This window comes from Amia ocellicauda, chromosome 2 (assembly GCF_036373705.1).
Source record: "Amia ocellicauda isolate fAmiCal2 chromosome 2, fAmiCal2.hap1, whole genome shotgun sequence".
Lineage (NCBI taxonomy): Eukaryota > Metazoa > Chordata > Actinopteri > Amiiformes > Amiidae > Amia > Amia ocellicauda.
Window position 1 is genome coordinate 17704588 of NC_089851.1, and position 13465 is coordinate 17718052.

Below are 13465 nucleotides of genomic sequence, written 5' to 3' on the forward strand. Positions count from 1 at the left end.
CCTTATCATGGTTCATAGTTGGGATGGTGTTACCTGGGTAAATAACCTAAATATTGTGTGAATTCTGAAGGCAATCGGTTGTACCTGAGCTTATTTAGGGGTGATAAGGGGTCATTTAGGGGTGATTACTTATCTAATGAAGACTTGTCAAGTGTGTATATTTCATGTGTTTGATTTTTCACCCGCCCACATTTTCCGTCATTGAAAATGTAAAGTAGGTTGTATAGATTGTGTAGCGTTTTTTTGTTTTTGTTTGTTTGTTAAATGTTTACCAGACTAAATGCAGAACATTGTGATGCAGATAGATTGGTACTGAAAATAAATAATGCTTTAATTCACCAAATTAGAATATATATATATATATATATATATATATATATATATATATACACACACACATTAAAAATAATGCATAGCTGCCCTCAACAAATGCATACATCAGGTACTTACTGAACAATTTCCCAAAAGTTTCCCTTTTAGCTTTTTCTGCCTCGTAAAGTTGATTTCCATCCTTTACTAGAGCACTGGCCCACTGAAAGGATAAAAAGTAGTAATTAAATACAATGTGACGAGATATTAAACTTGAACGCAACACTCAAATAAAATGAATGGGGTACACACCTCTCTGTAGTGTTTTATAAAAATCTTCCGCCTTACAACCTCCACAACAGCCAAGCAATACATCTGGGGGACAGTGCTCAGGGCCTCGACCACCCGGACTCTCTCAAACAGTTCTGTTAAGAGGCGTAGTAAGGCCTGCAGCTTTTCCCCATCCTGATCTGCATGAAGCATCACATAGCAGCACCACCTGTGATTTCACACACAGAAAGGGGTGTAAATATATTTTTGCAAATCCATTCTGCCACATATATAAATACAGGGGTAGATTCTGAGAGCTTTGTTTAAAGTCCAGTGATTGACTCATTTTGTGCAAGAACATGTTCAGTTATAGCAAGGCTCACAATTGGTGGGAGTCAGAAATTATAATTCCCATTAGTTTCTCTTATCCCATATCCAAAGAAAACCACATTTGATAACAATAATAATTATATTAACCAACATAAATTATTGAATAGTTTAGAGATTTAATAATATAATATCAGTACATTTAGAAAATACATGAGGATTCTTTGCATTTACAAACATTAACAAAATAATGTATATAAAGATGCATGCTTAATTTGCACTTAATGACACTGACTGAAGTGAGTTTAGATTTTCCTTGAAAATGCAATGCAATATTATATCAAATGCTTATTTCATTGAATTAAAAGTGGAAGATTACTTACTTCAGTCTAACTTGCAGATTGTTTGCAAGCTCTTGTTTTGCTGTGGTGCATTTCTGTTTAATGTCCAACAGTTTCCTGTGATTGGTCAACATTATCATCAGTTGGTTGGCATGACTCAGACACAGGTCAGGCAACACAGAAGTATCCTTCAGATTTTCAGCTCGCTTCTGGTTGGCTAAAAATCCCTAAAATAGAGGTATGTCAAACAAAAAATAAACTATAAATCAGGGAAATTAGGACCAAATCTACATTATCTGCTTGAAAAGTCTGCGTGAAACACCCATAACTTTGAATATTATCGTATGTTTTGATCTTATTTATGTAAGGTTGGGTTTTCAAAACCTGGTCTTGGGGAGACGGAGGGCAGGATTAAATAAAAAATATTCGTGCTACAAGTCGCTCGTTTAAGCATTAGCAGCATGTCTGCAGATGGATATCACAATGCTAAACTTGTGGTATTAAATTTAACACGATTTACGCTGAAAATCAACCTTTTTTCTTGCAGAACATTAGGGAATAAAACACAACTTTCACATAGCCACTACTAGAAAACTACAGAACTGTTTAATTTTTAGTTACATGCTACTTTCTTTAGATTTGTAATGTAAACATCATGATGTACAGTTATGTACTATTAGCCGCTGGTTAAAGTTGTATTTAATCCCGGCCAACAATACAGCGGGAGTGGTTGCATTTTCGCTGTATTAAAATCAAGAAAATATCTACAAGAAAACAAGCTGGAAATGCTCTCGCAGATCCTCTAGTTTTAGACAACTTCAGCTTCTAGGTTCTGGGTTACATATCACCAATTATTAATTTATTTATTCAGGATAAAATATCTAAGTGCACATAAGAAACCTGATAGTTTGGGGGCTCTCTATAGGTCTAAGGTTTTAGAGAAAAAGATCAAGATATTCAAAGATCACACAACTTGTATTTTGACAGTGATAATTTTCCACACACACATGACCTTGTCAAAAACTTTATGTCAGAATAGGAAATGATAAAAGCAGGTCCAATACAACACGTTTGGTCTTATGTTTTACTTCATGCTATACTTAATTCAAACGTGTGTTGGTGAAGATGTCTGACAGTCTTGTCATGTATATGGGCATATTTAATCTATTACCAGTCCTTTATAAGAAATTAGATCAGTGCAATAACCTAATGTAGAGAAAGCTAAAGCAAAAGCATGACCCAGTGTCTAACCAGAATCCCTGGATGCAGAAGTACAGTAAAAGTAAGCATTTATATATGAATTGGCAATTTCAAAATGAATTTAAAAAACTACAAATGTCTAGACTGGGTAAATTAAAGAGAAATATTGTTACTGAAAAAAAAAATGAAAAAATGCTCACACAAGAAAATCCCCAATGTATTATGTTTTAAACATATTAAAGGGGTTGTCAGATGAATTTTCTATATTCTTTATTATAATGTAATAATTCGTTTTTTATCCCTCAATATGTTATTCTGGCACAAATAGTGATTGAGGCAAGAAAAACAAAAACAAAAAAATCCTATACCCCAAGCCATTTATATTACATGAAAATACTATAATATATTCTCTAAAATATGTCTTCAAGCAACAGCACAAGAATTGAGAGAAGCAAATGTGCTCACAAGTTAAAGTTAACTATATCAAATTAACATATTTCAAATATTGTAGTATAGCTGGAAGTAGAGTATTACTGAATTCTAGCATACATTAAGCCCCAACTAAAACTTTGTTTTACTTATACTTATGTAGAATAAAGTATTCAGTACAAAGCATTGAGTTCTGGAATAAACTTAATAAGATACAATACAATTACATGGGCAATTCCATGATAAAGTGAGCCTGGTCATGAAAAAATAAAAATGCCTATATCCAAGTAATAGCTCTCATTTTTTTCTAAAATTAGTATATTGATTCATGCTGTATTATTTTGGTTCACTTTGTGCTTTTTGTTTACCTTACAGCCTTTTAAAGTAACAGGAGAAAAAAAAAAAAGGCCAGTGGGCGGGATCCAGTGCACTTATTGGCTAATTCAATACACTGTGTGTAGTATGGATCGATTCAATTTGAGTGTAAATATAGAATTTCATAGGAAGAAAGAGTCAAAACATGTATTGTTTTTTATTCCTATAGATATGCTCCAGTTATTTAATTATGTAGTTGTCTACAAAAACAAATTAAACCCCACAGGAGAATTCCCACCATGTAATAAGCAAAATCCATCTATTTTAACTGTGTATTACAATTTATGTATAAAGTGTTTATAAGCATTCCAACGTAAGGGACAATTAAGTCTTAATCTGTTTTTTGATTTTTTTTGGACACTTGTATTTATTTTAGCTTAAGGAATGGTATTATCCAATATAGAAGATATTAAAATATACATCTTTAACATTCATAGCATTTTTGTTTAATCAGCAAAATTGAAATAAATACAATTATGGTATTGTTTTTGATATAGGTTTTCAAGGAAATAAGTTTTATAGTCAAATATTACAATTTATACCTGTGGTAATCAATAGGTGGGCCACTGTCCTAGTGGAGACATGTACCACCAGCTGTCCAGACCAACTCATTACAACAACCAGTGGTAAATCTTATACTCATTCTGTATATTTTCTCATTCTACATTTTTAGTCACAAAATATACAGAAAACTGGGCAACCCACCAAATAACCAGCTTATTGTGGAGTGAAAATGTTCTAAGGACAGTGGTCCAAGTAGTCAATAGGTGGTAGAACAACAACAAAATCTATAAACCTTGACAAAAATTCTTAACTATGTGATCTACAAGTGGCACTTTCCAAAGCTTCAGCACACCAGGAAAAAACAAGGCCAAAGAAAGTATTTTACACCACCACAGTGGCTTCATGCAGCAGCTCTTTCACAATTTGATCACTTTGATTTCAGAAATGGCCATGAAATCTTGCTGTGCATGAAAAATCTGTTTTTGACTCATCTTGCTTTAATCTGGAAAATGTTGCTTCTCTACAGATACAGTTAATTTATCATCAGGAAGATGCAATTTTGAAACATAATAAAGTGACTGTGACTACGTTACATTCCTGACATAGAAGGTTAACGCAGTATTCTGTTTGAATATTAGTCACCCCCGTTTGAACCTAATTTCACTGGGTTGGCCATAAAAAAATAGTTTCACGTCTGCCCAATCAATCAGTCATTCAATGTGTTTTCTTATCAAATAATTGTAGTTATCCAAATTAATTGAAATCAATTAAACATTTACATTTTTATGCAACTTGTTAAAGTACTTCATAATAGGTATGCTAACATTTCCATAAATAAATATTAATACATGGGAAGCTAATAGACTGTTATATAGGACATTTAAAATATATTTTTGTTACACATTTTTTTTTCAGGAGCCTAAAATAAGCAATATAAAAGCACAATTAACAAAATACTCACATGCCAGGGATATTTAAAAAATAATAATTACTTTAAAATACATTCACCATCAAACTACACAGAGGCAAGCTGCTTTGAGAATCAAAGACATGTTTGTTCCTGCAAGTTGTTCTGTTAAACAGTGCCACCTACTGGCATACATGTGGGCTACCTTCACCTAATCATTTTACGGAAAATTACTTTGAAGTGCCAAACAAAATATGTATGTAAATAAAATCTAATGATGAACATTTATTATGCGTAGAGATTAAGTGTGGAACAAAACATGAATCACACTACATGGGAGTCCAGCTATCTTGTATCATTATGGTTGCCAACATGGTCTTAGAAATATGGACTGCATACAGCAACACTAATACATTTTCTGTAGACCTCTTTTGAGTTTTATTTAACATTGTTAAGCGTCCATTTCTGAAAGCTGCTTATTTCACATTGGTTACTTTACAGTTCTCTTAAAACTCACATCCGCTACCATAACTTCAAAATATCCCTAAGTATACATCATTGCACAGTTAGCAGGATTTGGAAACTGCAGGAATAATGTACATTCATAAAAATATATATTACATGACACAAAAAAATCATAATAATGCCTTTAGATATACCCATTACATGTTTTCCATACACTTACATGTGATTCTAACTGAGTGAACTGGAAACATGGACTCCTGTTCTTTTACCATTTGTTTATTTATATTTTGTTTCAATGACTTAAGGTTCAGGTTAGTTGAGAATATTGTAAAAGTCTTACATGTCTGACAAGTAAATTGAGTAGTAGTAATAGTATTAATAATCATAACAGATGCAAACAAAACTCATGGAGTCTTCAAGGTTTCATTTGGCTTGAATATGGCTTATTAACAGAAAATGTCAAGAATGATCAACTTAAACAATAAGCATTTCTTAAAATATAGGCAAATTGCATGGTTTATGTTTAAGCATTATTCTCTTCCATATTTTACAGGATTACATATTTTCCAGAGTTTTCTAACAGTTTAATGTCTGGTAAATGTCCTATTCAATGCCTGGCCAAGTTACTGTCCATTTTATTAATATGCTGTGTGTTTTCTTCATAGTTTCACATACACAGCAGCATTCTCGTGGTATTACATGCCCAAAACACTGACATAGGTTGGAGGCCAAGAGTTAAACATGGGAGTATGGTAATTTTAATTGAATAAGAAATCTACAAACCTTACATTGGAGTCTCTTCCTGAGGCACAGAAACTAAAATACTGCACAACTACATGTGTAAAATATGGACATTACTTTATTTTGCACACTGGTAATACTAGGGAGACAAACTATTATTATGCTATTATGCAAAGTATTATGCTTTTACTTCATGAGAAACCTATAGAACCCTCAAGCAAATTGATTTCTTAGTTCTAATTCAGATTTTAAGAAAAGATAAAATTATCTGAATTCCTCCAGAGTTCTCAAAAACTCCTTGCTAAAACCAAAACACACTCCATAATAACATGTTCCCCAAAGTTATGTATAACTGACAGAAGTTGAATGCTGGAAAGGATTATTAATTGAATTTCACTTTTCTTTGTTTTCCTCTTGTTGCCTCACTAACATTTGTTTGGATAGCTACCACTTTTCCCTGTATCTGTTGATTAAGCACTTCATCCTAAAAGGTAAAACATTAACTGCTCTTGAAATTTCCGAACACATAACACCTTTCTTGTGAAGGTTAACTATGGATATATGATTATTATACTGTATCACCTCGTTTAGAGCTATGGTAACTTTTTTCAATGGGAGTCACCAAGGTAGAATGCCAAATACAAAACTAATGTTGCCATGCAATGTCTAAATAAATTCAGATGTATAAAAGAGTTAATTGTGCATATGTGCCTACAACAGTAATATCACTACTCTAAACTTTAAAAAGTGTACAAGTCCTGACAAAGTGGGACCAGTCTTGGCATAGTGGGTTTGATTCACACTTGGTCAGTGCAGATTGAGCTCTTGAAGGTGTGCCCATGGCAGGGGTTTGCATCATTATGCTACTGTCAACCAGATCAAGTTTCCTAATGACTATTGCTGGTAGCTTTGGAGGAACTTTAGAGCAGGAGAATATAACAGGACTAATTTAATATGACCCTTCATGTTAGTGCCAATCCCCTGAGGTCACTAAAGTGTGAGTATTACCCGTTCCTTTCAAGGTCTCTTGTTGTAATGAGTCTGGTGCTCATGTGTGCCGTACTCATAGACTCAAGAGATATTCCTCTGAATGCACTGGACATCCAAGGTCTATGTGCTACTAATAAAATAACATTTTAATTAGGGTCTAGTTGTTAGGTGCTGCTGCTACAGATAAGGAGTTTATTATTATCTTAATGATTTGACCGCAAACTACCACATTATAAAATGTTTTTTCTATCGTTTTTCTAGGAAAGGCCTAAAGAGTATAATATACAACATATTCAACTGTTTTCACAGACCTAATTATATATATATATAACGTAAGCGTATTGGAGAGCAGAGAGATTATTTCAATTCAAGTGATGACTGCAGAATGAAGCTCTGGGGCCCCTCCCATGCGCTGCTCAGTACAATGTTGCTGACGTAAGTGTGGAACGATGTACAATGAGATGACGTAAGTCAAGGGAATGACTGTACATGCATATATGACTCGTCTAAATCAGATTCACCAGTACAGTGAACAGTGGGCTGCAGCTGTTAGTTGCAACACGTCTAAAATTATAAATCAGTAACTGTAGGCCCTTTTGCTTACGGTACCAAATGCACAAAAATAGTCAGAAATCCATAGGAAAGCATTTAACTGCTGGTAAAGCAAGCAACACCTTAATAAATCATCCTTATATAGTACAGAATAATGCACTGTTCAAAGTAAATGCCCTTTCTCAGCAGCACAAAAGAAAATACAGGCAACCAAAAATAGCTTAGATGAATTCACAAAACAAACTATTTTATTTTAATTGTTTTAATTTCATATCTATCTAGCCATATGTCCTCAAATTTAGTGATGAATCTCACGTCTTCATAGAAAAAAGTATAAATTATTAATGAGTTATAAAGAAAAACACTCAAGCTACTCTATTGTCAATGAATATAAAGTGCATAGCTGGTAAACTTAATGTTTCCCCTCTTCTACTAAGTATGAAAAAAGATTGTGGTTGAAGTATGAACTTTATTTGGCATGAGCTTATGAACAAGGGATTGCAAAAACTCACCATGATCTGCTTCCAAGAAGGCATGCAGCATGTAGAGACTATGCAGGGAACTAATAACGTTACTACTACCAATGATGATGATGATAGTAATAATAACCCCCATGCAAGCGCACTGAATAGCGGAAAGCACTATGCAATTTTCAGGTGTAAAATGCATTGTGAAATTGTGAATGGGACATCGTAACTTTATACACTAATCTGAATTATGCATCAAAATTATATGCATGCAATTGAGGCATGTTTCCATTAAAAACAATGCATTTTAAAATGGGACCACAGCTGCTTGCTATGCAATAAAATTGAGTATGCAATTATCCAATATGCAATTATAAGGAGTCGCTTGTATATGTATCTACACTCACCTAAAGGATTATTAGGAACACCATACTAATACTGTGTTTGACCCCCTTTCGCCTTCAGAACTGCCTTAATTCTACGTGGCATTGATTCAACAAGGTGCTGAAAGCATTCTTTAGAAATGTTGGCCCATATTGATAGGATAGCATCTTGCAGTTGATGGAGATTTGTGGGATGCACATCCAGGGCACGAAGCTCCCGTTCCACCACATCCCAAAGATGCTCTATTGGGTTGAGATCTGGTGACTGTGGGGGCCAGTTTAGTACAGTGAACTCATTGTCATGTTCAAGAAACCAATTTGAAATGATTCGACCTTTGTGACATGGTGCATTATCCTGCTGGAAGTAGCCATCAGAGGATGGGTACATGGTGGTCATAAAGGGATGGACATGGTCAGAAACAATGCTCAGGTAGGCCGTGGCATTTAAACGATGCCCAATTGGCACTAAGGGGCCTAAAGTGTGCCAAGAAAACATCCCCCACACCATTACACCACCACCACCAGCCTGCACAGTGGTAACAAGGCATGATGGATCCATGTTCTCATTCTGTTTACGCCAAATTCTGACTCTACCATCTGAATGTCTCAACAGAAATCGAGACTCATCAGACCAGGCAACATTTTTCCAGTCTTCAACTGTCCAATTTTGGTGAGCTTGTGCAAATTGTAGCCTCTTTTTCCTATTTGTAGTGGAGATGAGTGGTACCCGGTGTTGGGTCTTCTGCTGTTGTAGCCCATCCGCCTCAAGGTTGTACGTGTTGTGGCTTCACAAATGCTTTGCTGCATACCTCGGTTGTAACGAGTGGTTATTTCAGTCAAAGTTGCTCTTCTATCAGCTTGAATCAGTCGGCCCATTCTCCTCTGACCTCTAGCATCAACAAGGCATTTTTGCCCACAGGACTGCCGCATACTGGATGTTTTTCCCTTTTCACACCATTCTTTGTAAACCCTAGAAATGGTTGTGCGTGAAAATCCCAGAAACTGAGCAGATTGTGAAATACTCAGACCGGCCTGTCTGGCACCAACAACCATGCCACGCTCAAAATTGCTTAAATCACCTTTCTTTCCCATTCAGACATTCAGTTTGGAGTTCAGGAGATTGTCTTGACCAGGACCACACCCCTAAATGCATTGAAGCAACTGCCATGTGATTGGTTGGTTAGATAATTGCATTAATGAGAAATTGAACAGGTGTTCCTAATAATCCTTTAGGTGAGTGTATATCTCTCTCTATATATATATATACTCACCTAAAGGATTATTAGGAACACCTGTTCAATTTCACATTAATGCAATTATCTAACCAACCAATCACATGGCAGTTGCTTCAATGCATTTAGGGGTGTGGTCCTGGTCAAGACAATCTCCTGAACTCCAAACTGAATGTCTGAATGGGAAAGAAAGGTGATTTAAGCAATTTTGAGCGTGGCATGGTTGTTGGTGCCAGACGGGCCGGTCTGAGTATTTCACAATCTGCTCAGTTACTGGGATTTTCACGCACAACCATTTCTAGGGTTTACAAAGAATGGTGTGAAAAGGGAAAAACATCCAGTATGCGGCAGTCCTGTGGGCGAAAATGCCTTGTTGATGCTAGAGGTCAGAGGAGAATGGGCCGACTGATTCAAGCTGATAGAAGAGCAACTTTGACTGAAATAACCACTCGTTACAACCGAGGTATGCAGCAAAGCATTTGTGAAGCCACAACACGTACAACCTTGAGGCGGATGGGCTACAACAGCAGAAGACCCCACCGGGTACCACTCATCTCCACTACAAATAGGAAAAAGAGGCTACAATTTGCACAAGCTCACCAAAATTGGACAGTTGAAGACTGGGAAAATGTTGCCTGGTCTGATGAGTCTCGATTTCTGTTGAGACATTCAGATGGTAGAGTCAGAATTTGGCGTAAACAGAATGAGAACATGGATCCATCATGCCTTGTTACCACTGTGCAGGCTGGTGGTGGTGGTGTAATGGTGTGGGGGATGTTTTCTTGGCACACTTTAGGCCCCTTAGTGCCAATTGGGCATCGTTTAAATGCCATGGCCTACCTGAGCATTGTTTCTGACCATGTCCATCCCTTTATGACCACCATGTACCCATCCTCTGATGGCTACTTCCAGCAGGATAATGCACCATGTCACAAAGGTCGAATCATTTCAAATTGGTTTCTTGAACATGACAATGAGTTCACTGTACTAAACTGGCCACCACAGTCACCAGATCTCAACCCAATAGAGCATCTTTGGGATGTGGTGGAACGGGAGCTTCGTGCCCTGGATGTGCATCCCACAAATCTCCATCAACTGCAAGATGCTATCCTATCAATATGGGCCAACATTTCTAAAGAATGCTTTCAGCACCTTGTTGAATCAATGCCACGTAGAATTAAGGCAGTTCTGAAGGCGAAAGGGGGTCAAACACAGTATTAGTATGGTGTTCCTAATAATCCTTTAGGTGAGTGTATAGATAGCTAGATAGATACAGACACATATACACACACACATAGTAGCCTCCAGATGTATTCAATTGCGTGTTGAAGCATAACCAAGTTGATTTTCAAAACAAAAAGCAGGTGTACACTGTGGACATTGTTATTGTTATATATAAATTGTTACTTCTGGACAGTCAGTGAAAAAATGTAAGTCTGACATTTATAGGAAAAAACATTTGGAATCAGAAATGCTCCTATTCTCCAGAAACTGCCGTCTCTCACTTGCTATGATGCCAAGATGTTTTCAAGAATACTAATATCTATTGGGAAAAGATAGCTTCAGCCAAAGTATAGCCTACATAGACATTGCCTATATATTTTTCATGCATTAAGTATATTTTGTTAATTATGAAAAATAATAATATTAATAATAATAATTAGTTATTATTAATAGGACATATTGTAACTATTAAGACATGCATTTAACTAGGGACCATGGGGGCCGGGAGCTCTGACAATTGGAGATGTACCACTAAGGAAAGAAAACAAAGGGAAACTGCTAGTAGGAAAGTCCTGAAGAATTTGTACTTCAATGCCTGGAGTATAAGGAACAAGATGTTAGTCCTAGAAGCAACAGGGCTGGCATGTGACTATGATGTTGTAGGAGTGACAGAAACATGGCTTACAGAAAATGATGGGGATAAATACAAGTTGAAAGGATACATACAGTTTAGGAGGGACAGGCAAAATCGAAGATGGGGTGGGGTAGCATTATATGTGAAAAATGACTGAGGCAGAAGAACTCAAATTAGATCCCATTAATGAAACTGAATCTTTGTGGGTTAAACTTTTGAACAAAAGATACGGAGGATTAGCGGTAGGAGTGTGTTACAAACCACCCAACTCAGATATTCAGAAAGATGTTGCATTGTACAATGTAATCAGGACTGCATGTAGCAAGGATGTTGCTGTTATTATGGGGGATTTGAATTTCCCAAACATAGACTGGGAAAGCCCAGTTGGGACCACAGAATCAGAAATTGAAATGGTTGAGATGGTAAATGACTGCTTTCTAACTCAATTTGTCAGGGAACCAACCAGGGAGAGTGCACGCATTGACTTGAACTTTTCAAATGACCAAGACAGAGTCAGAGGGACACTAGTTAGAGAACCAATGGCAAACTGTGATCACAATATGGTTAGCTTTGAGGCATACTTAAAAAAACAAAAACAAGGACCAAGTCTAAAACAATGGTCTACAATTTCAGAAAAGCAAACCTTGAAGGTATGAGGCGGCACTTAGAAGAGTTAGACTGGAGCACACTGGATACAGATTCAGTTGAAAATGGATGGTTATATTTTAAGAATATACTACTTGAGGCTCAGGAGAAATTTGTACCAAAACTTAGCAAATGGAGGACCAAAAAACATTGGCCAAAATGGTTTAACAGAAGTATGCAAAAAAAAATATCAAGAGAATGAAAATAGTGTATTGCATACAAAAGGGACAGAGACGAAACAAAATACATAGAATATGTTGAGCTGCAAAGAGATTTTAAGAAAGAAATTTACCACAGGTGGACTCCAATCAAGTTGTAGAAACATCTCAAGGATGATCAGTGGAAACAGGATGCACCTGAGCTCAATTTTGAGTGTCATGGCAAAGGCTGTGAATACTTATGTACATGTGCTTTTTATGTTTTTCATTTTTAATACATTTGCAAAGATTTCAAACGAACTTCTTTCACGTTGTCATTATGGGGTATTGTTTGTAGAATTTTAAGGAAAATAATGAATTTAATCAATTTTGGAATAAGGCTGTAACATAACAAAATGTGGAAAAAGTGAAGCGCTGCGAATACTTTCCGGATGCACTGTATACACCGATCAGCCATAACATTATGACCACTGACAGGTGAAGTGAATAACACTGATAATCTCGTTATCATGGCACCTGTCAGTGGGTGGGATATATTAGGCAGCAAGTGAACATTTTGTCTTCAAAGTTGATGTGTTAGAAGCAGGAAAAATGGGCAAGCGTAAGGATCTGAGCGACTTTGACAAGCGCCAAATTGTGATGGCTAGACAACTGGGTCAGAGCATCTCCAAAACTGCAGCTCTTGTGGGGTGTTCCCGGTCTGCAGTGGTCAGTACCTATCAAAAGTGGTCCAAGAAAGGAAAAGCGGTGAACCGGCGACAGGGTCATGGGCGGCCAAGGCTCATTGATGCACGTTGGTCAGGGCTGTTTTGGCAGCAAAAGGGGGAGCTACACAATATTAGGCAGGTGGTCATATTAGGCAGGACGTTATGGCTGATCGGTGTATATGTGTTATATATATATATATAAAAAAACAAAAAATGAATCACTGTCATTATATATCTTGTTGGATTTTAACCTGGATTCTCATTGGGCTGGATTAAATCAAAACATTTGACTTTGACCCACCCGCTAATAGAAAACTACAGAACTAGACTCTGTTGCATTTTCATTTTCAGTAAGATGCCACATTCTTCTAATCAGAAATGTAACCAATATGATGTACAGGTTTTTAGTTTGCTATTAGTGGGTGGGTCAAAGTTTTGATTTAATCCAGCCCATTGTCTCGTTGCCTTACAGTACATTATGTTGGTTGTCTGTTCAACATACCCTAATATTCAAAAAACCTGATTATTCAACTAGATGTAATCAGCATGTTAAAATGCAATAATTTGGTTTCTTGTTGAAGTACTCCGACATTGCTTTGTGTACC

The 13465-nt window shown here is 36.4% G+C and overlaps 1 protein-coding gene across 3 annotated transcripts in view; it reads right to left on the bottom strand.

Moving 5' to 3' along the window:
• Positions 1-13465, bottom strand: part of rb1cc1 (RB1-inducible coiled-coil 1) — a 56501-nt gene that overhangs the window by 23142 nt on the left and 19894 nt on the right. For all 3 annotated transcript variants that reach the window (XM_066719663.1, XM_066719670.1, XM_066719658.1), the window contains exons 9-11: positions 1290-1474; positions 622-808; positions 451-532 (exon numbers count right to left, since the gene is read on the bottom strand). In XM_066719663.1, coding sequence (XP_066575760.1) covers positions 451-532; positions 622-808; positions 1290-1474 — 454 coding nt within the window. The remainder of the gene's footprint in view (positions 1-450; positions 533-621; positions 809-1289; positions 1475-13465) is intronic.